Below are 27,937 nucleotides of genomic sequence, written 5' to 3'. Positions count from 1 at the left end.
GAACGATCCATTGGTCACTCAGACCCTTGTGTAAAAATAAAAGAATCCTCAAGGCATGAAAACATCAGTAATCTGTAATCTGCTGGACTCTTCCCCTGTCTGGGAAAATATTCGCCACAAATGGACCCAAGCAAATTCTTCTTGGTCACTCCAGGCTAAGAAAAAAATTCTGCTTGTAAGAACTGTAATTTTTCTTCTTCTCTCTCTTTCTCTTTGTGCCAGCAAACTACCACTCTGGTGGCAAATATAAAAGTGCAGAATATATGGACCACAAGGCCGAGCATACACCGCTAACAGCGGTACATCTGCCTGCCCGTGCTGTTTGGGAGTCTCTGGAAGAGGCTTTTTAATATTATTCTACAATGTAAATGTAGGTATAGCCTATTATAAAAACCATCTTAGAACATAAACCTCCATGTACAAAAAAGACTAAGAATATCTAATAATAACTAGTGCAGTGTGTCAGTTTTTGTTTTTTTGCTTTTGGTTTTTGTTTTGAAAGAATAACTAGGTAATATATGAAACTAGTTTCACACTCTCTGGTTGGTAAAAGAGATGCTGGATGAGCTACAGTAAAGGCAGCCTTTTACCAAGTTACCACCTATTACCATCAAAAGCCTTCCATAGAAAGCAAAGCTCTAGGATCATCCCATTTCTGCTCATTATCAGACAGAAAACATCACCCTCAAAGACTCTGGGTTCTGAAAGAACAAACTGGCCCAGGGTGCCAACTTCTGCTTCAAGTGAATCTGGTCCGTGTAGGGCAACAAGCACTTGTTTGCTGTCTCTATTTGCCACCACATGGACTCACTAGCATCTCTCAATAAAGACAAGGCTAGGGTAGTAGGTAAAGCACAATGTTTTACAATTAAAGGGCGCTTCACTGGTCAGCGCAAGAAATAAGTACAGGAGTCTGGGGCATTTCTTTTGGCTGTCCATCATGGGGGAGCGGAGTTGATCTCTGACTTCTATGCATGTTCCATGGCAGCCACTTCGGCCGGCACAGCGAGGCTGAAGAACGCAGACACGGCGGGCATCTCCGGGGTGCTGCTCCGCGTCTCCGTGGCCTCTTGGTTGTGTGAGCATGCGTCATTGCAGCCTGTCTCGGTCACCTTAACAAGACTCCTCTGCAGGTGTTCCTTTGGTTTGTCATCCAAAGTACCTCCTGCTGGTGATACCCGGCCATCTGCTGTCCTGACAAGGTGTGTGATCTTGGTTTTCCTTGCTTTTCTCTTTTGACTGCCCACCAAGGGTTCTTGCGCCCTTGTTGGCTCTGGAGTGTTGGGAATGGATGGGGCATTTGTAACCTTATAAGCAGGCTCTGTGGTGTTTCTGTCTTCTGAAAATATGGCTTCTGTAGGGTGAATGGCAGCCAAGAAGAGTTGCCTGTTTGACCATTTATCCCCACTTCCTTTTTCCGGAACATTAGGCTTCTCCTTTTTGTGCTTGTATTTGCTGACAATTTTGTGGAATAAGTTCTTTTTCTGAGACTGGAAAGGACCTTTGCTGGTTTGGGTCGGTTCTGGGGACATATGTCCGGTCTTCTTCTTTTTTCTTGGGACAGGTACACATTTCTGGTCAAATGTAACAGGACTATACTGAGGGAGGCTGTTGAATTTCTTTTCAAATTCTTCATCCAGCTTTGCTGAGCCAAGGAGAGAGTCTTCCTTTGGCTTTGTCTTCTTGAACTTCTTGCTTCCACTGGTCCCACTCTGGTGAAATGTCCAGCTTTCTTCATGCCAACACTCTTCATGATCAGAGGACTTTCCTTTTCCTGACCTTCGTTTCCCTCTGCCAACATTAGCTCGCAGAGAGGTGAGCATACCCTCAGACACCAGGGTTTTATAAAGAGCACCTTTGCAAGACCTCTCAGATTTCCGGGAGCCACAAGTCTCTATTTTTCTGTGACACTCACTGTCCTCAGGCTTGGCCTGTCCCGATAGACTGGGTGGTAATGCATCCTCCGTAGGGGTCAAAGGTTCTGCTTTTATACCCTCTGGGACCTCACCAGAAATGTTCTTGCTGGCAGAAATACTGATAAAATCTTGAGGTCTTGACTCTTGGGTGGTGTCTGAGGATCTCTCCTTTGACATTTTCTTCTCTCTTGATTTCACTTTCTTCTTTGGTGGCTTGGCATCCAAAATGCTTCCCTTGCCACTCGAGGATGTATGCACCTGCTTGCGAGGGGTATCTCCAAGCTTCTCGATGCCCCAGTCTCCCTTTGCAACAGCTTCAATGGTGTACATGACACTCTCGATATCAGATTCCGAGGACTGCCTCTTTTTGCAAGTCTTCTTGGGTGTGGATTTATCATTTCCCTGTCGATCCATTTTGGTTTTCTTCTTTTCCTTTTTTAGCTTTTCTGGTTTGCTTAACGCTGTGGGAATCTCGATGATCCTAATGCCATGAGGATGGCACATGTGATCCTTCCTACTGGGAACATCGCTTATTATTATCTTGCTACTGCCAGAGTAAGAAAAATCAGGGAAGTGACTACATTTTTGATCTTCCTCTAATTCTTCCTTTTTAATTGCTTTAGGAGCTTCCATTTTTATACCCATTATATCATCCATTCGCAGCTCCTCAAAATTTCTTAATTCCTTAGAATCTCTTACATTTTCCTTAGCTGATTTTTCAAATTCTGCTTCTTTCTGGAACCTGGCTTCATCTATTTTCTCCATTTTCATTTCTCTTTCTTCCTTGCCCTTCTCCAGTTCTTGAATTCTTCCGCCATCTGATTCTTTGGCTTTTATTAGCTTTGATTCTTCCATTTTCACCCCCTCTGATGCCAGGCACATCTCTGCCAGTTGAAAGAGTGCAGACTCTCCACAGCGTTTTACAGGTTCAGCACCGCCCAACTGTGAAGTCTTCGAACAGATCTCTGCAAACTGAAACAAGGCTGATGCTTGACATTGTTTTGACGGAACATCAGGGTGGGAGGTACCTGAAGATATCTCGGCAAACTGAAATAATGGTGACTCCTGACGCAATTCAGAGGATTCTGAAACATCAGGCCTGCAAGTGCCAGAGGATATCTCTGGTGTACCAAGAACATGTTCTCCAGCTAAAAGCAGCATGCTCAGGCCTCCCATCTGAGTAGGATCAGCCATCCCAAAGTTAAGCTGAGGCATTTCTTCAGGCTTTGTTTTCTTGGGGCTTGGCAAGGCTCTTGAAGAGTCAGATGGGAAGGCCCATAGTTTCTCCCGTGGATTGACAGTGGATGTTGGGGATTTCACAGGCTTGTTTGTGGTAGCACACCATTTGTAGCCAGGATTTGCTTTCATAAATGCATGTTTATACTCCTTGGCCATGTCTGTGTATTTCTGCTTTTCCTTTGGATCGAGAACAGCCCACCAATCAGCTAGTATCTTGGTAGCACCTCGGTTATCAAGCCTGTTCCTGTGTTCCTGACGTACAAGAGAGCGATGACGTTTGCAAAATAAGAGAAATGCATTCATTGGTCTCCGGGCTCGCTGTTCTGGTGATTCATCATCTTCAGTTTCACCATCTTGCTCTAGACCAGCGGCCCCAACAAGTTGAACCTTATCAATATCCTCCTCTTCGTCTTCCTCTTCTTCCTCTTCTGAAAAGTCAAGAAGTTTCTTTGCTAGCAATGGATGCCACTGAAGGCACTTTCGTTTTGGTCGTTTTCCAGCTCCTTCTCCTTCTGCGGAATAATCTTTATTTCTATGACTGCCTTTCATTACTCTGACCGGTCAAGTCAAGACTTTCCATCGTGAGTTCAATGGAACATCAGAACTTCCAGCTTCTGTGATGCAGCAGAATTCCAGGAAGGCAAACGGAAAGTACACAGGGAGGAAGATGAACTGCGGCAAAGCCTGTGTCCTATGATACTGACCGTGCGGGTTCGCCGGGCGCGAGGGCGTGTGTGTGGCTCGCCCTCAGCGGCCAGTCAGGGCTTCTCTATGGGAAAGTGGAGAGAGAGGAGCTCGCGGAGGCGCTCGGCCTCCCTTCACTGTACACTCCAAGATTCTGATGTTTAAAGAGTGACTCTCATAACCACTAAGGACCTACTCTATAGCACAGGGAACTATACTCAATATTTTGTAATAACCTATAATGGAAAAGAATCTGAAGAAGAATATATATATATGAATCACTGTGCTGTACACCTAAAACTAACACAACATTGTAAATCAACTATACTTCAACTTAAAATGATGAATTAATTAATCTAATTAAATACAATTTCTTCCCTAAAAAAATAAGAATGACTCTCAACTCTTCTAAACATATAAAATATTTTCTTAAACCTTAATCCACCCACTCCTGACACGTTAGGACCTGAGGCAAGACTGCGCTGTGCTGGAGGCTGAGGCCCTGCCCTCCAGCTCTGGGTCTGCCCCGTGTCCTGTAGGGACTTGCTTACGGGACGGAACGTGGACGCCCAGCCACGTAGCCAAGCTCCCACCTCCCCTGCTGCACACAGATGAGCTTGGCCCCCTGGGTCCTGCAAGCGTCACATCTGTGGCTGGGCTCGTCTTCTAGACCATGGTCGTCACCTGGAAGCTTCTTAGAAATGCAGAATCTCAGGTCCCACCCAGACCTACTGAACAGTAGTCTACTTTTTCATAAAATCTCTAGGTGACTTATGTGCAAGTTAGAGCTTGAGAGCCTTTGCTCTCACGTGGGAGGCTGAGGTCAGAGGCACCCATCTCTTAAGTTTAAGAGACTCCCTGTTAAAATGCTTTGTTCGTCTTCTGACCTCTGAAGGACTTGAGAAGATTCTGGCCAATGATCAGTTCTGTTCAATTCCTTGTTGGACTTAAGGTACATTCCAAACCATAGCTGATTTGTCCTCTTATACATTTCATTTTTTTCGGTCAGGTAATTTTCCTTAAGCTGTATTCTTAGTTAGAATGCACCCCACCCACCCTACTCTGTCAATATCACCTGCATCAGGGTGGCCACCTCTTCCGTGAAGCCCACCGCAATACCCTCAAGGAAGAGCTTCCGTTCTGACCCCATCCTCCTTAGTTGAAAACTCTGGTAGCCCATTCACTGGGTCGGCTCTGGTTATACAACTGAATCCTCCATGAGACAATCAGCTCCCTGACATAGGAGCTGAGTCCCATTCAGATTTAGATTCTCCATTGCCCATAGCTGAGTCTATCAGATTTTAAATACACATGTGAAATTAAATATGCCTCTCTTAAGTTTATTTTTGTGGCTCCTGCAATTCTCTGCTTGTGCCAGAAAGGAGATGAAAATAGCCCTGCAATTTTAATGAAGGTGGGTTTTACTCCTGGGTCTTACCACATTTAGGAAAGTGTATACATTTTGTACTTTCATGCAAAATTGTGCTTGGCACCGACCTGGTGGTCACGAAGGGAAGCAAGGGTGTTCTTCGATGAGAATTCTTGGGCAGCTGGGTCTAGTTCTGTTAGTGAACAGTATTCAAATGGAGGAATTGCTTTAGCTTGGAAAGTAGACCTCAGATATAGGAGGAATAGAGCAGAAGAAAAAGGAACTTATGAAAAACGGAATACAGAAGTGTAAAGGAAAGGTCAATGTCTATGACTGGCCCAGTCTTCTGGCTGTCTGTGTCCATGGATCATAACTCAGGAGTCATGGGAGTGCAGAGAGGGGGCAGGAACCTGCAACGGGGAGTCTGTGCTCTAGTTTTGGCTCTTCTGCTAATTAACTGAGCCCCTGAGAAACTCACTAAACATTTGTGGGTCTCTGTTGTCACATCTGAAACATGAATAGTTGGTCAATGCTTCTTAACCAGAGAAGAAAGCTAGAAAAATGGGGGGGGGTAGGGGATCTTGTTTAAAGACACGTGGCCAGGTGGGACACCCAGAAATGCGTATTTGCTGGGTTTGTGATGGGCCCCAAGTATGAGGTGCCTTTCTGATATTCAGTTCTGGTTAAGCATCAGTAAATCAGATACTCTCTTAACATTCCTTCTAGCTCAAATATTCCCCAATTTCATGACTACCAGCCCCGTAGTGAATGCATGGTTAGGAGTCTACGGGTCTGGCAGACACTGCTGGTTGTACCCCTCTTCCTTTAGGAACAAAACCCAAAGTTTTTGCTCCGCACACGCCTCCCAGAATAACTATGACATTTCCCAGCTTTCCTTTCGGTATGTCCGTGGACTAAATTCTGGCCAAAGGGAAGTGGTGAGTGTAGGTTCTGGGAGCGCTCTTAAAAGACAGAGGTGTGCCCTCTTGCTTCTTCTTGCTGACAGGCATGCATAGATGATAGTGGAAGATGGGCCAGCTGGGTCAGTGCCGGACATGGGAGCTGCCATAGGAGATGGGAGGGAACCAAGACAGTGTGGCCTGGGTCCAGGATACCAGGGAGTCGTGTCAGGAGGGAACTTCTACCCCCAGGCTTCCTTTATGTGTGAGAGAAAGACATTATCATCTAGTTAAAGTAACTGCAATTTTGCTCTTACTCTTTCTTTCAGCCAAACCCATTTTAAACTAAAACAATATGGAGCATGGAAAAGACTTTACGGACTCCAGTTACGCTTCCCAATCTTCATGTCAGCAGAAATTAAATGTCTGTTTACTGTGGCTTCTTGTTTTCTACTTCTGTAAGTGTAGTATGTTTATAAGACAGAGAATACTATTGTCTTTTACAGAGAGCACTTCTTTCACAGCCAAAAATTCATGGAGAGGTATCACAATTTTAGGAAGCACAGATTTCTTTTTATGATTTTATCTTATTCTCTACAAACATATATTATTTCCTTACCATATGCCATATATATATATATATAAATATATATATATATATATATATATATATACATATATAATTTTTGCCCTCAAAAATGGTCAGTCACCATTAATTTTGTGTGAAATTTGGTAGGACCTGAACTACAGTGAAATACCAAGAACTGCCATTTAAATTACATATTATTGCTAATAATTGTTATGACTGGCAATAAGCAAACATGTGGTGTTGAGTTTTTTAAACGCTTCTACATTTTTTTTGAAAGTTTGGGCTTTGACAAGAGCTCATTAGGAAAAAACCTTTAATTCTTTTCCTTCTTATTTATAGTTGAACAAAAGCGCACACCTCCACACACCATATATGTATACGATAATGGAATTTGTTTCTTGTGAACTTGCATTTAGCCTGTGAAAATTACCTTTAATGACTTTGAAAGATATTGTGCTTTTTGCACATTTTAAGTTTCTGAAGGGGGACAGGGATGAGGGGCAGTGATGGGAGGATGGTGAAAGAAAAATTATATATATACATATACATATATATATAGATATAGATATAGCTATAGATATAGATATAAAATTCAGGGCATAAGACCTGCAAAATTCTGGGATTAAAAGTCATGTGAATAATCGTTTCCATTTCCAAACCTCTCTTAATAAATAATGGTAAAATGCCACAGTAGATATTTCAGGCTATTTAATAAAACTCTCTTTCTCTGTCTCTCTGTCTCCCTTCTCTCATACACACACACACACACAGCACACCCCAAAACAAACTCATTCTCACATACAGAATAGAAACTAAACCAAATCAAACCATAGGGAAAGATGCTTGGGTGGGGAAAGGAAATGGGGACTCTTATGAAGAGCTCTCTCTGTTTACCTTCATTCCTCTCATCCGGGTCAGTGTAGATGGAAGCCAGAGTAAAGAGGGAAAAGATAACAAAAGCCAATAAAATGAATGCCATTTCCAGGTTGGTAAACCGAAGCTCCATGAAAGACCACAAACTTCTTTGCCTGCAATAGAAAGCAGACACTGGCTTAGTATACCCTGGTCCAGAGAGAACTTGTTGGGTAATTATTTATTGTAGAATGAGATTTACTAAGACTTTTTAAGATACTTCTGTGCACCTGGAACAACACACCTGGCACTAGCAGAAATGGAGGGTGCTCTCGTTTTTTGAAATTTGGCATCAGTCTTGGTGTAATTGAACTTAGACTTTGCTGTGTAGACTGGAGGAGAGCATGGGAGTCTGAAGGGCAGAGTCAATTTATGTTTTATGAGTTTTTTGGACAAAACCCTGGGAGTAAAGATAGAGTATATTTCATATCATGAAGGAAAAAATAATGTTGGTTTCTATCTCACTGACCACACCCAGGTTCAGAGTAATGTTCTTGTGCCTGAAGTTATCCAGCGTTTGCCAACCAGGTGATAAATCTACAATGGAAGCAATTTTTAGTGAAGAAACCATAGTCTTCAGAGTAGCTGGATCAAACTCAACCCAAATAAAGATAAATGTGTTAACAATTCAACCATGAGAACTTCCAATCTCAGACTCGAAAAAGGAGAGCTCATGTGTCCAGAAAGGAAAGCATAGTTCCATTGGGGGGAAAGGATAACATCTAGTTGGAAATAACCTCTGTCTTTCTGTCTTTCAATGTTTACTACATAAATGGAAAATATTTAAAACACTGCAGACATATGTGGGAATGTGATAATTTTAAGAAGACCCAAAGAAAGAGATTTCACATCTTTCCACTGCAACTCATTCCAAATTCTTTATTTACTGTCTATTTTAGGGAAATAACTTATTGGGGTCTTTCACCTAAGGGTTCAGTCTCCTTTAAATATATTTTTTAAATGACTTCATCATACCCTGTAGTTGAGAGACAAGATTTGAGGTGGGAGTTAGGCTTGCTCTCTTTCCTAGTTGCAGTCTTCCAGTGTTGCTATAGCAGAACAGAGGTGGGTGAGGGGATAATAAGTTCTTTAAAATCTGCTGGTTTTGAACAGATTTCTGATTCTTTTTTTTTCTTTTGGACATACTTCTTACAATTGACAATAGTTTGGGGGATATTGATCAGAAGTCTGTAGCTTTTCGTAGGTTTGTAGGACAGAAAATTAGACATGGAATTTATGTGTCATAGGTATGCACATTTTAAGATATGAAGAATACTACCGGGGCTTCCCTGGTGGCGCAGTGGTTGAGAATCCACCTGCCAATGCAGGGGACACGGGTTCGAGCCCTGGTCTGGGAAGATCCCACATGCCGTGGAGCAACTAGGCCCGTGGGCCACAACTACTGAGCCTGCGCGTCTGGAGCTTGTGTTCCACAACAAGAGAGGCCGCGACAGTGAGAGGCCCGCGCACCGTGATGAAGAGAGGCCCCCGCTCGCCGCAACTAGAGAAAGCCACGCACAGAAACGAAGACCCAACACAGCCAAAAATAAATAAATTAAAAAAAAAAAAAAAAAGAATACTACCAAGGGGGTTAAGATGTATCTTGGAAATTTTTCACATCAGTGCACATTGGTCGAGCTTATTCTGGTTACTGGAAGCTGAGCATTCTAGAGTATGGCTCTACTGTCATTTAACCACTCATATTGATGGGAATTTGGGTTCCTTCTAATTTTTTGTCATCGCCAACAACGCAGCAGAAAATATTTTTTTGTAAATATAAATTTGCACACAGGTACACATATCTCTAGGAAAGATTTATAGAAGTAGAACTGCTGGATGTATAAACTTTTGAAATGTTCCTTCACAAATTTCCCTGAAATTTACAACCTTATCAGTACTATATGTAAAGAACTGGTTCCCAAATCCTTCCTCAACACTCCCTCTTTCGGTTTTCCCCCCCAATTTGAAGTTAAAAATACGATCTCATGTTTAAATTGGCTTTTCCCTGATTTCTAGTGAGGTTGAACATTTTTTTATGTGTTGATTTATTATTTATACAGTTTGCTCTGTGAATAACTTGTCTTTATCTTTTGCCCAGTTTTAAACTGGGCATTTGTAATTTTCTCACTGATTTGTAGACACTCATTATAAACTTTGGATAAAAAATTCCTTTCAGGGCTTCCCTGGTGGCGCAGTGGTTGAGAGTCCGCCTGCCGATGCAGGGGATGCGGGTTCGTCCCTAGGTGAAGTAGGTGAAGCTTCCTTGCCCAGTCAAGATTTCTGTTGGGCTACATGTTTTTCTACAGTGACTGATTTCTGTTCTTATTTGGACTCATATTTGCAAAGAAGCACTATATGTTATGTTTCAACTTTAAATTTTAAAATACATCATATGGTCCAGAACAAAAGCAATGTTCTTAAGTACCTCTGAATGTTCAAATGTAGATGATCTATGTAAATTCAGTTAGGGATCAAAATAGCCAGACTTCTTCCAGTGAATACTGAACTGACAGTCTTTGAAAATCTTTCTCTGGAGACTTCTTACAGTAACAGGGAAAAATGTGGGTTCTTGGTCAGTTTCTCAATAAATACAATTTCCTGAAATATCTCAGGGCTTTGTCATACCTTATACCCTTTTCAACAAAGAAAGTTGTCTTAACTATTCCCTTATAAAAAGGCATAGAGTAAGAGAATTGAGAATGTTAATTACAAATGAGATAGTGGATTTACAAACTATTAAGAGCTGCAGAACTCTTGCAATACTAAAATATTCTGAGTTTTTTTTTATTTTTTATTTTTTTGCGGTACGCGGGCCTCTCACTGCTGTGGCCTCTCCCGTTGTGGAGCATGGGCTCCGGACGCGTAGGCTCAGCAGCCATGGCTCACGGGCCCAGCCACTCCGCGGCATGTAGGATCTTCCCGGACCGGGGCACGAACCCGCGTCCCCTGCATCGGCAGGTGGACTCTCAAACACTGCGCCACCAGGGAAGCCCAATATTCTGATTTTCTATTAAATATTTTTTATTCAGTTTTAAGATCACAGTTAAAGTACTTTAGCATGTTATACACATGACTTACATGTGCAATTTTTAGAAATTAAATTAAGTATAAGATTTTGAGGAAAGAAATTATATAAACGTGTATATTGACTTTTACTACACATACATCTAAGAAAGCAATAATTCTGTTGTACCATTAAGTGGAAATCATTTATTACATGGCACGTTTACACCAACTCTAAAGACAACCAAGCCAATTTCTGAAAGCAAGAAAAATGAGCAATTTGGTCATGCTGAAAACTGTCAACAGACTTAAGACCTGGTGGCCAAATGAAGCTGTAGTTAATTTATAATAGGTAAGTAAGCAATTCAAACCTATGGGAAAAGTTCATAATCTGGTAATGTGGACTCGCAGGTGGTTTTTATTCCTTTTCGACAGATTCCTGAGAGCAAGCCATGAATGCTAAGGAAATGAGAAACATGTTGCCGAGCATGTGCTGAGCTCCAGATCACAAACCTCCCCCACCCCAGTTCTGCCGCTACGAGCTGACGCACTAAAGGGAGGTGTCAGTGGACGTGAGCACTCCCCTGAGGCCGCCAGGGGATGTGATGGTTAGTCCACGAAACGCGTGCCTCTGTGATTTAGGTTAGAGCTTGTGAGGTAATACGTGTGGTGCGGTGCAGTGGGAGGGTGTGGAGGCATGGAATTAGGTCCTTGCTCCTCGGTAACCAGTTCTGGCCCAAGTTATTAGAAAATCTCTGGAAAGAGTAGTAATGTTCACAGTAACTAATTCTGTGCATAAAGATCAACTTAAGGAATTGACAGACCATTAGCCAGACTCATCAAGAAAAAAAGGGAGAAGACTCAAATCAATAGAATTAGAAATGAAAAAGGAGAAGTAACAACTCACGCTGCAGAAATACAAAAGATCATGAGAGATTACTACAAGCAACTCTATGCCAATAAAATGGACAACCTGGAAGAAATGGACAAATTCTTAGAAATGCACAACCTGCCAAGACTGAATCAGGAAGAAATAGAAAATATGAATAGACCAATCACAAGCCCTGAAATTGAAACTGTGATTAAAAATCTTCCAACAAACAAAAGCCCAGGACCAGATGGCTTCACAGGCGAATTCGATCAAACATTTAGAGAAGAGCTAACACCCATCCTTCTCAAACTCTTCCAAACAATTTCAGAGGAAGGAACACTCCCAAACTCATTCTACGAGGTCACCATCACCTTGATACCGAAACCAGGCAAGGATGTCCCAAAGAAAGAAAACTACAGGCCTATATCACTGATGAACATAGATGCAAAAAGCCTCAACATAAGACTAGCTAACAGAATCCAACAGCACATTAAAAGGATCATACACCATGATCAAGTGGGGTTTATTCCAGGAATGCAAGGATTACTCAATATACGCAAATCAATCAATGTGATACACCATATTAACAAATTGAAGGAGAAAAACCATAGGATCCTCTCAATAGATGCAGAGAAAGCTTTTGACAAAATTCAACACCCATTTATGATAAAAACACTGCAGAAAGTAGGCATAGAGGGAACTTTCCTCAACCTAATCAAGGCCATATATGACAAACCCACAGCCAACATTGTCCTCAATGGTGGAAAACTGAAACCATTTCCACAAAGATCAAGAACAAGACAAGGTTGCCCACTCTCACCACTCTTATTCAACCTAGTTTTGGAAGTTTTAGCCACAGCAATCAGAGAAGAAAAGGAAATAAAAGGAATCCAAATCGGAAAAGAAGAAGTAAAGCTGTCACTGTTTGCAGATGACATGATACTATACATAGAGAATCCTAAAGATGCTACCAGAAAACTACTAGAGCTAATCAATGAATTTGGTAAAGTAGCAGGATACAAAATTAATGCACAGGAATCTCTGGCATTCCTGTACACTAATGATGAAACATCTGAAAATGAAATCAAGAAAACACTCCCATTTACCATTGCAACAAAAAGAATAAAATATCTAGGAATAAACCTACCTAAGGAGACAAAAGACCTGTATGCAGAAAATTATAAGACACTGATGAAAGAGATTAAAGATGATACAAATAGATGGAGAGATATACCATGCTTCTGGATTGGAAGAATCAATATTGTGAAAATGACTCTACTACCCAAAGCAATCTACAGATTCAATGCAATCCCTATCAAACTACCAGTGGCATTTTTCACAGAACTAGAACAAAACATTTCAAAATTTGTTTGGAAAAAAAAAAGACCCCGAATAGCCAAAGCAATCTTGAGAACGAAAAACGGAGCTGGAGGAATCAGGCTCCCTGACTTCAGACTATACTACAAAGCTACAGTAATCAAGACAGTGTGGTACTGGCACAGAAACAGAAAGATAGATCAATGGAACGGGATAGAAAGCCCAGAGATCAACCCATGCACATATGGTCAACTTATCTTTGATAAAGGAGGCAGGAATGTACAGTGGAGAAAGGACAGCCTCTTCAATAAGTGGTGCTGGGAAAACTGGACAGGGACATGTAAAAGTATGAGATTAGATCATTCCCTAACACCATACACAAAAATAAGCTCAAAATGGATTAAAGGCCTCAATGTAAGGCCAGAAACTATCAAACTCTTAGAGGAAAACATAGGCAGAACACTCTATGACATAAATCACAGCAAGATCCTTTTGGACCCACCTCCTAGAGAAATGGAAATAAAAACAAAGATAAACAAATGGGACCTCATGAAACTTCAAAGCTTTTGCACAGCAAAGGAAACCATAAACAAGACCAAAAGACAACCCTCAGCATGGGAGAAAATATTTGCAAATGAAGCAACTGACAAAGGATTAATCTCCAAAATTTATAAGCAGCTCATGCAGCTCAATAGCAAAAAAACAAACAACCCAATCCAAAAATGGGCAGAAGACTTAAATAGGCATTTCTCCAAAGAAGATATACAGACTGCCAACAAACACATGAAAGGATGTTCAACATCATTAATCATTAGAGAAATGCAAATCAAAACTACAATGAGATATCATCTCACACCAGTCAGAATCGCCATCATCAAGAAATCTAGAAACAATAAATGCTGGAGAGGGTGTGGAGAAAGGGAACACTCTTGCACTGCTGGTGGGAATGTGAATTGGTACAGCCACTATGGAGAACAGTATGGAGGTTCCTTAAAAAACTAAAAATAGAACTACCATATGACCCAGCAATCCCACTACGAGGCATATACCCTGAGAAAACCATAATTCAAAAAGAGACATGTACCAAAATGTTCATTGCAGCTCTATTCACAATAGCCCGGAGATAGAAACAACCTAAGTGTCCATCATCCGATGAATGGATAAAGAAGATGTGGCACATATATACAATGGAATATTACTCAGCCATAAAAAGAAACGAAACTGAGCTATTTGTAATGAGGTGGATAGACCTAGAGTCTGTCATACAGAGTGAAGTAAGTCAGAAAGAGACAGACAAATACCGTATGCTAACACATATATATGGAATTTTTTAAAAAAATGTCATGAAGAACCTAGGGGTAAAACGGGCATAAAGACACAGACCTAACTTGAGAATGGACTTGAGGATATGGGGAGGGGGAAGGGTAAGCTGTGACAAAGCGAAAGAGAGGCATGGACATATATACACTACCAAACGTAAGGTAGATAGATAGTGGGAAGCAGCCGCAGAGCACAGGGAGATCAGCTCGGTGCTTTGTGACCACCTGGAGGGGTGGGATGGGGAGGGTGGGAGGGAGGGAGATGCATGAGGGAAGGGATGTGGGAACAGATGTATATGTATGACTGATTCACTTTGTTATTAAGCAGAAACTAATAAATAAATAAATAAATAAATAAATAAATAAATAAATAAAAAAGATCAACTTCAGGGCAGGATCAATTTTGACCACTGACTGCAACAAGGAAACAGTGGCCACCGAACTTCTAAGTACAAGGTTTCCTCTTTTCTGTTATTATTATAAATCATACCACCACAAATAAAATTTGGCCAGGAGAGGAAACTTTGTGTATGTGTGAAGAAAATGTATATTGATATTTTTAAGGAAAGCGTAGCACAAACAGATGGACGTGTATGAGGGGAATCAAATGTACTTGTCTTGTTGTTCACTCTTTTGCTGCTTCTGTTTCTAAAATGTAAGATAATGTCCCCAGTGAAAAGGACAAGGTCATTTAATATGGGGTATAATAAACTTCACTATCACTTCCAAACTATATAAAAGCAAAGCAGTCCATCAGACTCTGAATACATCACCAGACATATCTGGTAAGATGAACTGAACCACTGTTTCTTTTTTTATTGTAAGTATGAGGTTAGTCAATCTAAATAAGATAACTGTAAAATAAAAAATCCCCAAACTCAAAGAAACACAAAATCCAAATCTAATTCTTTGGGAACGCTTGTCTAAATAAAAGCAACACCTAATTAACAATTAGTACACTCTTTATAAGGTGCAAAACAAGATCCTATGTGGGGAAAGCTAAATTTTAATTCCCACCTAACAGTCACTCTGAATACTTTATAGGTCAAATGTAATAAGAGCATTTGCTTCTACTGCCCATTTTCAGCAATACATTGTTCTCTCTGGAGAAGGTGGTTTGGGAAGTCAAAACACTGCAGTGGAAAACAGTGGCCCTGACGGTAGAAGCAAAAAAAGACAAACCTTTGAAACAGGACTTACTGGAATTAACCGTTAAAGCCGAGGTAGCCCATTAGGATTGGCCTTATCTGAGGGCTCTGTGAAGCAGTGCAATCAAAGGTGAACCTTCTCACAGCATCACGTACACCCCGACTTCCCCTTTACAAATGATGACTCCAGGCCTTGCACGACTTCCTTCCTTTTCCCCCAAGAAGCGGCGATGCTTCCCCTTTGCTGTATGGATGCTGGCCTCCAGCCTCCAGCTGCTGGTCTCCAGAACACTTAGGATTCATACAGTAGTTTAACAGGCAGCATGGTCCCACTGCTTCACATTAATGCCAAATGCCAAACTTGGAACAGAGCTACTTGATATTCCCCATCCCTCCCCCGGAACTGTATAGACAAAACATGTCATTCAGTTTTCAGCTTACTCCTAGTGCTGTATCGATTTATAATCTGCTTGAGATTTTACATAGGTGCAAACATTTCCAGAGGATGAGCCAAGGACTACAGAGTGCAAACAAAATTTTCTATGACTCAGGCAGAGTAGCATCTGACTTGATAAGAGAGTGACAGGGATTACACAAGTTGGATTCTAAATAACCAGACCCGTTCAGATGCTTCATTTTGTTCACAGTGTTCGATCACTTTTTTTCTCGGCAGCAGTTTGAATGGCAGGAACTATAATAACAGTGATAACGTGGGAATGAGTTGAGCATGGCTTTGAGGGGGCACTGGTAGAGAGCTCATCTGACGGAATTAAATAAATATATTTTCGGGGGGGAAAAGACTGTCAGAATTACAATGGTATGATATATCCTTTTAAAAAAGAGGGCTTTAAAGAATTCACCATTTTCATCTAAAATCTGGGACCTAACCTAGTTTGGGGATAAGAACCTGTGTCTTCAAAGTGGCTGTGGGACCTTTTGCCTTTTCCTGGCCTCATTACAGTTATCCAAACAAATAAACACTTAAGAAGGGCGTCTTACAGTATTTTCTCTCTTTCACTCAGCTTCTTGGAGCTGCAGCTTCAGTAACTATAGTATACTCTACACACTTCAAAATTACATAGGAAAATACCCAGAATAACTAAATAAATAAAAGGCTAAAGAAAACTGGAACAGTACTGTGTCTCCATCTGAGACTAAATCATCCACTTCCAGCAACACAGAGAAGGGCTAGGACAATTTTGTTCCAAAGATTTATATACAGGTTTGAATCTAGAAATTAAGGTAAAAGCATAAATATTGAGAATTTCAACTAGATTCAGAATGGTTTCAGAAAGATATGATACAACAATTTAGAATAAAACAAAGGCAGAAGAGCATCATATTTTGGTTTGCTTGAAATATATATAAGGTGCAACAACTTTTTCTCTTGAGGATGCTTGTGGGACAAATGTTAGTGTAGATGGTGTTTGCTGGCAGATTAAGGTACACACCATAGCAATATGATTTTCTAAAATAAAAAAGAATGAGAGAAGTGAAATGAAAATGATAAATGGGGGAGGGTACTACATGTTGGTCTGCAATATTTGTGCTCACAAATGTTGTTACCTGAAAATACCAACACCCCTCTCCAGTGGATTCAGGGCATGAGAAAAGCACTATTTTTGAAATCAAGACATTACTCAGAGAAATGACAAGGTGAGTGTCTAAAAGACTATAGAGCTTTGCAGGATTTCTGCTACTCTCAGTGCCTAACCGCTTAAAAATTAAGCATGTCTACAAAAAGGTGGGTTTTTTTTTTTTTTTCTGAAGTACCTGAAAACAGTCGTATCCAGTAGGTCGCCCTCCACCCCGACCCCTGCCTAAGGGAAAAGCCACTGAGGTTTAGGAAAAGCAGATCAAGTAAGATATATTAATCACATAGAAAAAAGTCATCTTTTGTTTTGCTTCTTTTTAAGAAAGGTCCCATGAATATACAGCACTCTGTTAAGGAACTCTAGTGAAATGTAATCAGAGGACTGGAGGAGAGGGCACTGGCAAAAATAGACCTATTCTAACATGTTCTAGAGAATAACAAGTTAGTGCCATTGTCAAGGTGCATGTTCTGCACCAAACAACTTTTGTTGTTGATTTTATTTTTTATTTTTTTGGATTTTAGCTAATTATAATTTTTAAATCACTGCTAGCAAGTGGTCCAGAAACTCCAACAGCCACCAACACTGGGACCCAGCAATTTTCAAACATTCACTTTGTGTTTCGAAATTTAGAAAATATTAATACAACAGCATCGTAGTAAAAATATCATGCTAAAATCTGGGGTTGCTCACCTGATTTATTTCTGTGTGAATGGGGCTAAGCTTCTGCCTCTGATTAACCTTGCTTACTAATTCCTTCTTCCTCCATGCCCACAAGGAATATGCATTTTTGAGGACACCGTTCCAATGCCCTGATGCCCTCTTTACCTGCTTTGAAAAAAACAAAAGCCCAAATCTCTCTGTTCTTTTTCAATTCTGTTAGTATGTTGTACATATTTTCCAGCACCGAAACTGAAGTAACATCTACAACCGTGAAAAGCTAAACCTAGTCAGTACTAATAGAGTCATTTTTTGGTATGGCTATTAGGTCAAATTACGATGAGAAAAAAAATCATCATTACAATTCAGTCAAGTATAAATAAGATAGCTAGATAAAACCTTGTAAACTGTCACCATTTAGAGATCTAATTCAAAAGTTTCAAACTTGAACTAACACTATCAAAATTCCGCCAGTTTGAAAACCAGTAAAAATTATTGCTGGAATCCAATACTTAAAAGTTGGTAGTTTGTGCTGTGATGCAAGAGTGGGGAAATACTTTGTGCTATGGAACAAATACCCTGTAAAATCTGTAGCCGAAGACTAATTTTGATTTATCACTTTGCATCTGTTGCTAAGAAACAAGATACTGTGAACGTCAGGTGATGGAGTCAATATGTTGAATGTTCTAAGCCAGTTAATCCAGTTGCACTGGCATATGTATGGTTGGTTTTATGTTCAAAAGCAACAAAACATGAAAAGGAAACAGGAAACTTGCAGGTGGATCTATAACTGCGAGTCCCACTCTGGTCAGGCACACCTCCCTCATCAATACCTCCGTAACCACAAAAACTCAAAATGGCTCTAAAAACCTGCAGTGCCAATTAGGCTGTGCATAGCAATTGCTACCCGTCCAGTCTGTCTGGGATGGATGTAAAAGGGCTGTAGCTCAAAGACCACACAAAGTGAGTGTGTCTTCAATGTGTTCTGAATAGTGAAGTAATCCTAAGGTCACTTCTGAATACTATTTTTCTTTTTTTGTCTGTATGAACGATCCATTGGTCACTCAGACCCTTGTGTAAAAATAAAAGAATCCTCAAGGCATGAAAACATCAGTAATCTGTAATCTGCTGGACTCTTCCCCTGTCTGGGAAAATATTCGCCACAATTGGACCCAAGCAAATTCTTCTTGGTCACTCAAGGCTAAGAAAAAAATTCTGCTTGTAAGAACTGTAATTTTTCTTCTTCTCTCTCTTTCTCTTTGTGCCAGCAAACTACCACTCTGGTGGCAAATATAAAAGTGCAGAATATATGGACCACAAGGCCGAGCATACACCGCTAACAGCGGTACATCTGCCTGCCCGTGCTGTTTGGGAGTCTCTGGAAGAGGCTTTTTAATATTATTCTACAATGTAAATGTAGGTATAGCCTATTATATAAACCATCTTAGAACATAAACCTCCATGTACAAAAAAGACTAAGAATATCTAATAATAACTAGTGCAGTGTGTCAGTTTTTGTTTTTTTGCTTTTGGTTTTTGTTTTGAAAGAATAACTAGGTAATATATGAAACTAGTTTCACACTCTCTGGTTGGCAAAAGAGATGCTGGATGAGCTACAGTAAAGGCAGCCTTTTACCAAGTTACCACCTATTACCATCAAAAGCCTTCCATAGAAAGCAAAGCTCTAGGATCATCCCATTTCTGCTCATTATCAGACAGACAACATCACCCTCAAAGACTCTGGGTTCTGAAAGAACAAACTGGCCCAGGGTGCCAACTTCTGCTTCAAGTGAATCTGGGCCGTGTAGGGCAACAAGCACTTGTTTGCTGTCTCTATCTGCCACCACATGGACTCACTAGCATCTCTCAATAAAGACAAGGCTAGGGTAGTAGGTAAAGCACAATGTTTTACAATTAAAGGGCGCTTCACTGGTCAGCGCAAGAAATAAGTACAGGAGTCGGGGGCATTTCTTTTGGCTGTCCATCATGGGGGAGCGGAGTTGATCTCTGACTTCTATGCATGTTCCATGGCAGCCACTTCGGCCGGCACAGCGAGGCTGAAGAACGCAGACACGGCGGGCATCTCCGGGGTGCTGCTCCGCGTCTCCGTGGCCCCTCGGTTGTGTGAGCATGCGTCATTGCAGCCTGTCTCGGTCACCTTAACAAGACTCCTCTGCAGGTGTTCCTTTGGTTTGTCATCCAAAGTACCTCCTGCTGGTGATACCCGGCCATCTGCTGTCCTGACAAGGTGTGTGATCTTGGTTTTCCTTGCTTTTCTCTTTTGACTGCCCACCAAGGGTTCTTGCGCCCTTGTTGGCTCTGGAGTGTTGGGAATGGATGGGGCATTTGTAACCTTATAAGCAGGCTCTGTGGTGTTTCTGTCTTCTGAAAATATGGCTTCTGTAGGGTGAATGGCAGCCAAGAAGAGTTGCTTGTTTGACCATTTATCCCCACTTCCTTTTTCCGGAACATTAGGCTTCTCCTTTTTGTGCTTGTATTTGCTGACAATTTTGTGGAATAAGTTCTTTTTCTGAGACTGGAAAGGACCTTTGCTGGTTTGGGTCGGTTCTGAGGACATATGTCCGGTCTTCTTCTTTTTTCTTGGGACAGGTACACATTTCTGGTCAAATGTAACAGGACTATACTGAGGGAGGCTGTTGAATTTCTTTTCAAATTCTTCATCCAGCTTTGCTGAGCCAAGGAGAGAGTCTTCCTTTGGCTTTGTCTTCTTGAACTTCTTGCTTCCACTGGTCCCACTCTGGTGAAATGTCCAGCTTTCTTCATGCCAACACTCTTCATGATCAGAGGACTTTCCTTTTCCTGACCTTCGTTTCCCTCTGCCAACATTAGCTCGCAGAGAGGTGAGCATACCCTCAGACACCAGGGTTTTATAAAGAGCACCTTTGCAAGACCTCTCAGATTTCCGGGAGCCACAAGTCTCTATTTTTCTGTGACACTCACTGTCCTCAGGCTTGGCCTGTCCCGATAGACTGGGTGGTAATGCATCCTCCGTAGGGGTCAAAGGTTCTGCTTTTATACCCTCTGGGACCTCACCAGAAATGTTCTTGCTGGCAGAAATACTGATAAAATCTTGAGGTCTTGACTCTTGGGTGGTGTCTGAGGATCTCTCCTTTGACATTTTCTTCTCTCTTGATTTCACTTTCTTCTTTGGTGGCTTGGCATCCAAAATGCTTCCCTTGCCACTCGAGGATGTATGCACCTGCTTGCGAGGGGTATCTCCAAGCTTCTCGATGCCCCAGTCTCCCTTTGCAACAGCTTCAATGGTGTACATGACACTCTCGATATCAGATTCCGAGGACTGCCTCTTTTTGCAAGTCTTCTTGGGTGTGGATTTATCATTTCCCTGTCGATCCATTTTGGTTTTCTTCTTTTCCTTTTTTAGCTTTTCTGGTTTGCTTAACGCTGTGGGAATCTCGATGATCCTAATGCCATGAGGATGGCACATGTGATCCTTCCTACTGGGAACATCGCTTATTATTATCTTGCTACTGCCAGAGTAAGAAAAATCAGGGAAGTGACTACATTTTTGATCTTCCTCTAATTCTTCCTTTTTAATTGCTTTAGGAGCTTCCATTTTTATACCCATTATATCATCCATTCGCAGCTCCTCAAAATTTCTTAATTCCTTAGAATCTCTTACATTTTCCTTAGCTGATTTTTCAAATTCTGCTTCTTTCTGGAACCTGGCTTCATCTATTTTCTCCATTTTCATTTCTCTTTCTTCCTTGCCCTTCTCCAGTTCTTGAATTCTTCCGCCATCTGATTCTTTGGCTTTTATTAGCTTTGATTCTTCCATTTTCACCCCCTCTGATGCCAGGCACATCTCTGCCAGTTGAAAGAGTGCAGACTCTCCACAGCGTTTTACAGGTTCAGCACCGCCCAACTGTGAAGTCTTCAAACAGATCTCTGCAAACTGAAACAAGGCTGATGCTTGACATTGTTTTGACGGAACATCAGGGTGGGAGGTACCTGAAGATATCTCGGCAAACTGAAATAATGGTGACTCCTGACGCAATTCAGAGGATTCTGAAACATCAGGCCTGCAAGTGCCAGAGGATATCTCTGGTGTACCAAGAACATGTTCTCCAGCTAAAAGCAGCATGCTCAGGCCTCCCATTTGAGTAGGATCAGCCATCCCAAAGTTAAGCTGAGGCATTTCTTCAGGCTTTGTTTTCTTGGGGCTTGGCAAGGCTCTTGAAGAGTCAGATGGGAAGGCCCATAGTTTCTCCCGTGGATTGACAGTGGATGTTGGGGATTTCACAGGCTTGTTTGTGGTAGCACACCATTTGTAGCCAGGATTTGCTTTCATAAATGCATGTTTATACTCCTTGGCCATGTCTGTGTATTTCTGCTTTTCCTTTGGATCGAGAACAGCCCACCAATCAGCTAGTATCTTGGTAGCACCTCGGTTATCAAGCCTGTTCCTGTGTTCCTGACGTACAAGAGAGCGATGACGTTTGCAAAATAAGAGAAATGCATTCATTGGTCTCCGGGCTCGCTGTTCTGGTGATTCATCATCTTCAGTTTCACCATCTTGCTCTAGACCAGCGGCCCCAACAAGTTGAACCTTATCAATATCCTCCTCTTCGTCTTCCTCTTCTTCCTCTTCTGAAAAGTCAAGAAGTTTCTTTGCTAGCAATGGATGCCACTGAAGGCACTTTCGTTTTGGTCGTTTTCCAGCTCCTTCTCCTTCTGCGGAATAATCTTTATTTCTATGACTGCCTTTCATTACTCTGACCGGTCAAGTCAAGACTTTCCATCGTGAGTTCAATGGAACATCAGAACTTCCAGCTTCTGTGATGCAGCAGAATTCCAGGAAGGCAAACGGAAAGTACACAGGGAGGAAGATGAACTGCGGCAAAGCCTGTGTCCTATGATACTGACCGCGCGGGTTCGCCGGGCGCGAGGGCGTGTGTGTGGCTCGCCCTCAGCGGCCAGTCAGGGCTTCTCTATGGGAAAGTGGAGAGAGAGGAGCTCGCGGAGCCGCTCGGCCTCCCTTCACTGTACACTCCAAGATTCTGCTGTTTAAAGAGTGACTCTCATAACCACTAAGGACCTACTCTATAGCACAGGGAACTATACTCAATATTTTGTAATAACCTATAATGGAAAAGAATCTGTAGAAGAATATATATATATGAATCACTGTGCTGTACACCTAAAACTAACACAACATTGTAAATCAACTATACTTCAACTTAAAATGATGAATTAATTAATCTAATTAAATACAATTTCTTCCCTAAAAAAATAAGAATGACTCTCAACTCTTCTAAACATATAAAATATTTTCTTAAACCTTAATCCACCCACTCCTGACACGTTAGGACCTGAGGCAAGACTGCGCTGTGCTGGAGGCTGAGGCCCTGCCCTCCAGCTCTGGGTCTGCCCCGTGTCCTGTAGGGCCTTGCTTACGGGACGGAACGTGGACGCCCAGCCACGTAGCCAAGCTCCCACCTCCCCTGCTGCACACAGATGAGCTTGGCCCCCTGGGTCCTGCAAGCGTCACATCTGTGGCTGGGCTCGTCTTCTAGACCATGGTCGTCACCTGGAAGCTTCTTAGAAATGCAGAATCTCAGGTCCCACCCAGACCTACTGAACAGTAGTCTACTTTTTCATAAAATCTCTACGTGACTTATGTGCAAGTTAGAGCTTGAGAGCCTTTGCTCTCACGTGGGAGGCTGAGGTCAGAGGCACCCATCTCTTAAGTTTAAGAGACTCCCTGTTAAAATGCTTTGTTCGTCTTCTGACCTCTGAAGGACTTGAGAAGATTCTGGCCAATGATCAGTTCTGTTCAATTCCTTGTTGGACTTAAGGTACATTCCAAACCATAGCTGCTTTTTCCTCTTATACATTTCATTTTGTTTCGGTCAGGTAATTTTCCTTAAGCTGTATTCTTAGTTAGAATGCACCCCACCCACCCTACTCTGTCAATATCACCTGCATCAGGGTGGCCACCTCTTCCGTGAAGCCCACCGCAATACCCCCAAGGAAGAGCTTCCGTTCTGACCCCATCCTCCTTAGTTGAAAACTCTGGTAGCGCATTCACTGGGTCGGCTCTGGTTATACAACTGAATCCTCCATGAGACAATCAGCTCCCTGACATAGGAGCTGAGTCCCATTCAGATTTAGATTCTCCATTGCCCATAGCTGAGTCTATCAGATTTTAAATACACATGTGAAATTAAATCTGCCTCTCTTAAGTTTATTTTTGTGGCTCCTGCAATTCTCTGCTTGTGCCAGAAAGGAGATGAAAATAGCCCTGCAATTTTAATGAAGGTGGGTTTTACTCCTGGGTCTTACCACATTTAGGAAAGTGTATACATTTTGTACTTTCATGCAAAATTGTGCTTGGCACCGACCTGGTGGTCACGAAGGGAAGCAAGGGTGTTCTTCGATGAGAATTCTTGGGCAGCTGGGTCTAGTTCTGTTAGTGAACAGTATTCAAATGGAGGAATTGCTTTAGCTTGGAAAGTAGACCTCAGATATAGGAGGAATAGAGCAGAAGAAAAAGGAACTTATGAAAAACGGAATACAGAAGTGTAAAGGAAAGGTCAATGTCTATGACTGGCCCAGTCTTCTGGCTGTCTGTGTCCATGGATCATAACTCAGGAGTCATGGGAGTGCAGAGAGGGGGCAGGAACCTGCAACGGGGAGTCTGTGCTCTAGTTTTGGCTCTTCTGCTAATTAACTGAGCCCCTGAGAAACTCACTAAACATTTGTGGGTCTCTGTTGTCACATCTGAAACATGAATAGTTGGTCAATGCTTCTTAACCAGAGAAGAAAGCTAGAAAAATGGGGGGGGGGTAGGGGATCTTGTTTAAAGACACGTGGCCAGGTGGGACACCCAAAAATGCGTATTTGCTGGGTTTGTGATGGGCCCCAAGTATGAGGTGCCTTTCTGATATTCAGTTCTGGTTAAGCATCAGTAAATCAGATGCTCTCTTAACATTCCTTCTAGCTCAAATATTCCCCAATTTCATGACTACCAGCCCCGTAGTGAATGCATGGTTAGGAGTCTACGGGTCTGGCAGACACTGCTGGTTGTACCCCTCTTCCTTTAGGAACAAAACCCAAAGTTTTTGCTCCGCACACGCCTCCCAGAATAACTATGACATTTCCCAGCTTTCCTTTCGGGATGTCCGTGGACTAAATTCTGGCCAAAGGGAAGTGGTGAGTGTAGGTTCTGGGAGCGCTCTTAAAAGACAGAGGTGTGCCCTCTTGCTTCTTCTTGCTGACAGGCATGCATAGATGATAGTGGAAGATGGGCCAGCTGGGTCAGTGCCGGACATGGGAGCTGCCATAGGAGATGGGAGGGAACCAAGACAGTGTGGCCTGGGTCCAGGATACCAGGGAGTCGTGTCAGGAGGGAACTTCTACCCCCAGGCTTCCTTTATGTGTGAGAGAAAGACATTATCATCTAGTTAAAGTAACTGCAATTTTGCTCTTACTCTTTCTTTCAGCCAAACCCATTTTAAACTAAAACAATATGGAGCATGGAAAAGACTTTACGGACTCCAGTTACGCTTCCCAATCTTCATGTCAGCAGAAATTAAATGTCTGTTTACTGTGGCTTCTTGTTTTCTACTTCTGTAAGTGTAGTATGTTTATAAGACAGAGAATACTATTGTCTTTTACAGAGAGCACTTCTTTCACAGCCAAAAATTCATGGAGAGGTATCACAATTTTAGGAAGCACAGTTTTCTTTTTATGATTTTATCTTATTCTCTACAAACATATATTATTTCCTTACCATATGCCATATATATATATATAAATATATATATATATATATATATTTATATATATAATTTTTGCCCTCAAAAATGGTCAGTCACCATTAATTTTGTGTGAAATTTGGTAGGACCTGAACTACAGTGAAATACCAAGAACTGCCATTTAAATTACATATTATTGCTAATAATTGTTATGACTGGCAATAAGCAAACATGTGGTGTTGAGTTTTTTAAACGCTTCTACATTTTTTTTGAAAGTTTGGGCTTTGACAAGAGCTCATTAGGAAAAAACCTTTAATTCTTTTCCTTCTTATTTATAGTTGAACAAAAGCGCACACCTCCACACACCATATATGTATACGATAATGGAATTTGTTTCTTGTGAACTTGCATTTAGCCTGTGAAAATTACCTTTAATGACTTTGAAAGATATTGTGCTTTTTGCACATTTTAAGTTTCTGATGGGGGACAGAGATGAGGGGCAGTGATGGGAGGATGGTGAAAGAAAAATTATATATATACATATACATATATAGAGAGATATAGATATAGATATAGATATAGATATAAAATTCAGGGCATAAGACCTGCAAAATTCTGGGATTAAAAGTCATGTGAATAATCGTTTCCATTTCCAAACCTCTCTTAATAAATAATGGTAAAATGCCACAGTAGATATTTCAGGCCATTTAATAAAACTCTCTTTCTCTGTCTCTCTGTCTCCCTTCTCTCATACACACACACACACACAGCACACCCCAAAACAAACTCATTCTCACATACAGAATAGAAACTAAACCAAATCAAAGAAAGATGATTGGGTGGGGAAAGGAAATGGGGACTCTTATGAAGAGCTCTCTCTGTTTACCTTCATTCCTCTCATCCGGGTCAGTGTAGATGGAAGCCAGAGTAAAGAGGGAAAAGATAACAAAAGCCAATAAAATGAATGCCATTTCCAGGTTGGTAAATGGAAGCTCCATGAAAGACCACAAACTTCTTCGCCTGCAATAGAAAGCAGACACTGGCTTAGTATACCCTGGTCCAGAGAGAACTTGTTGAGTAATTATTTATTGTAGAATGAGATTTACTAAGACTTTTTAAGATACTTCTGTGCACCTGGAACAACACACCTGGCACTAGCAGAAATGGAGGGTGCTCTCGTTTTTTGAAATTTGGCATCAGTCTTGGTGTAATTGAACTTAGACTTTGCTGTGTAGACTGGAGGAGAACATGGGAGTCTGAAGGGCAGAGTCAATTTATGTTTTATGAGCTTTTTGGACAAAACCCTGGGAGTAAAGTTAGAGTATATTTCATATCATGAAGGAAAAAATAATGTTGGTTTCTATCTCACTGACCACACCCAGGTTCAGAGTAATGTTCTTGTGCCTGAAGTTATCCAGCGTTTGCCAACCAGGTGATAAATCTACAATGGAAGCAATTTTTAGTGAAGAAACCATAGTCTTCAGAGTAGCTGGATCAAACTCAACCCAAATAAAGATAAATGTGTTAACAATTCAACCATGAGAACTTCCAATCTCAGACTCGAAAAAGGAGAGCTCATGTGTCTAGAAAGGAAAGCATAGTTCCATTGGGGGGAAAGGATAACATCTAGCTGGAAATAACCTCTGTCTTTCTGTCTTTCAATGTTTACTACATAAATGGAAAATATTTAAAACACTGCAGACATATGTGGGAATGTGATAATTTTCAGAAGACCCAAAGAAAGAGATTTCACATCTTTCCACTGCAACGCATTCCAAAGTCTTTATTTACTGTCTATTTTAGGGAAATAACTTATTGGGGTCTTTCACCTAAGGGTTCAGTCTCCTTTAAATATATTTTTTAAATGACTTCATCATACCCTGTAGTTGAGAGACAAGATTTGAGGTGGGAGTTAGGCTTGCTCTCTTTCCTAGTTGCAGTCTTCCAGTGTTGCTATAGCAGAACAGAGGTGGGTGAGGGGATAATAAGTTCTTTAAAATCTGCTGGTTTTGAACAGATTTCTGATTCTTTTTTTTTCTTTTGGACATACTTCTTACAATTGACAATAGTTTGGGGGATATTGATCAGAAGTCTGTAGCTTTTCGTAGGTTTGTAGGACAGAAAATTAGACATGGAATTTATGTGTCATAGGTATGCACATGTTAAGATATGAAGAATACTACCGGGGCTTCCCTGGTGGCGCAGTGGTTGAGAATCCGCCTGCCAATGCAGGGGACACGGGTTCGAGCCCTGGTCTGGGAAGATCCCACATGCCGTGGAGCAACTAGGCCCGTGGGCCACAACTACTGAGCCTGCGCGTCTGGAGCTTGTGTTCCACAACAAGAGAGGCCGCGACAGTGAGAGGCCCGCGCACCGTGATGAAGAGAGGCCCCCGCTCGCCGCAACTAGAGGAAGCCACGCACAGAAACGAAGACCCAACACAGCCCAAAATAAATAAATTAAATTAAAAAAAAATAAAAGAATACTACCAAGGGGTTAAGATGTATCTTGGAAATTTTTCACATCAGTGCACATTGGTCGAGCTTATTCTGGTTACTGGAAGCTGAGCATTCTAGAGTATGGCTCTACTGTCATTTAACCACTCATATTGATGGGAATTTGGGTTCCTTCTAATTTTTTGTCATTGCCAACAACGCAGCAGAAAATATTTTTTTGTAAA

At 41.5% G+C, this 27,937-nt stretch overlaps 2 protein-coding genes across 3 annotated transcripts; both read right to left on the bottom strand.

The window, feature by feature from the left end:
- Window positions 1-968: 968 nt before the first annotated feature.
- On the bottom strand, window positions 969-3,704 carry LOC132486692 (HMG box transcription factor BBX-like). 2 transcript variants are annotated; one of them, XM_060094284.1, is made up of 2 exons: window positions 1,502-3,704; window positions 969-1,411 (listed from the first exon to the last, which is right to left on the bottom strand). In XM_060094284.1, exons 1-2 carry the CDS (start codon window positions 3,702-3,704, stop codon window positions 969-971), a joined length of 2,646 nt encoding a protein of 881 aa, XP_059950267.1. The 2 variants fall into 2 exon arrangements, with proteins under 2 accessions (XP_059950267.1, XP_059950257.1); XM_060094274.1 differs by having other exon boundaries at window positions 969-3,704.
- Window positions 3,705-19,532: 15,828 nt separating this feature from the next.
- Window positions 19,533-22,268, bottom strand: LOC132486688 (HMG box transcription factor BBX-like). Its single transcript, XM_060094260.1, has 2 exons — window positions 20,066-22,268; window positions 19,533-19,975 (listed from the first exon to the last, which is right to left on the bottom strand). The coding sequence occupies exons 1-2, from the start codon at window positions 22,266-22,268 to the stop codon at window positions 19,533-19,535; spliced, it is 2,646 nt and encodes an 881-aa protein (XP_059950243.1).
- Window positions 22,269-27,937: the final 5,669 nt, after the last annotated feature.

Source organism: Mesoplodon densirostris, chromosome 1, assembly GCF_025265405.1.
Source record: "Mesoplodon densirostris isolate mMesDen1 chromosome 1, mMesDen1 primary haplotype, whole genome shotgun sequence".
NCBI lineage: Eukaryota > Metazoa > Chordata > Mammalia > Artiodactyla > Ziphiidae > Mesoplodon > Mesoplodon densirostris.
The sequence above is the reverse complement of the archived record's forward strand: the minus strand, read 5'-3'. Positions and strand labels throughout refer to the sequence as shown.

What these genes read in the sequence shown, in the direction of transcription:
- LOC132486688 (XM_060094260.1), bottom strand. Translation starts at nt 22,268, where the DNA reads ATGAAAGGCAGTCATAGAAATAAAGATTATTCCGCAGAAGGAGAAGGA. An exon ending in ACCGACCCAAACCAGCAAAG is followed by an intron (nt 19,976 to 20,065) that starts GTCCTTTCCAGT and finishes TTCCGGAAAAAG; the next exon opens with GAAGTGGGGATAAATGGTCA.
- LOC132486692 (XM_060094274.1), bottom strand. Translation starts at nt 3,704, where the DNA reads ATGAAAGGCAGTCATAGAAATAAAGATTATTCCGCAGAAGGAGAAGGA.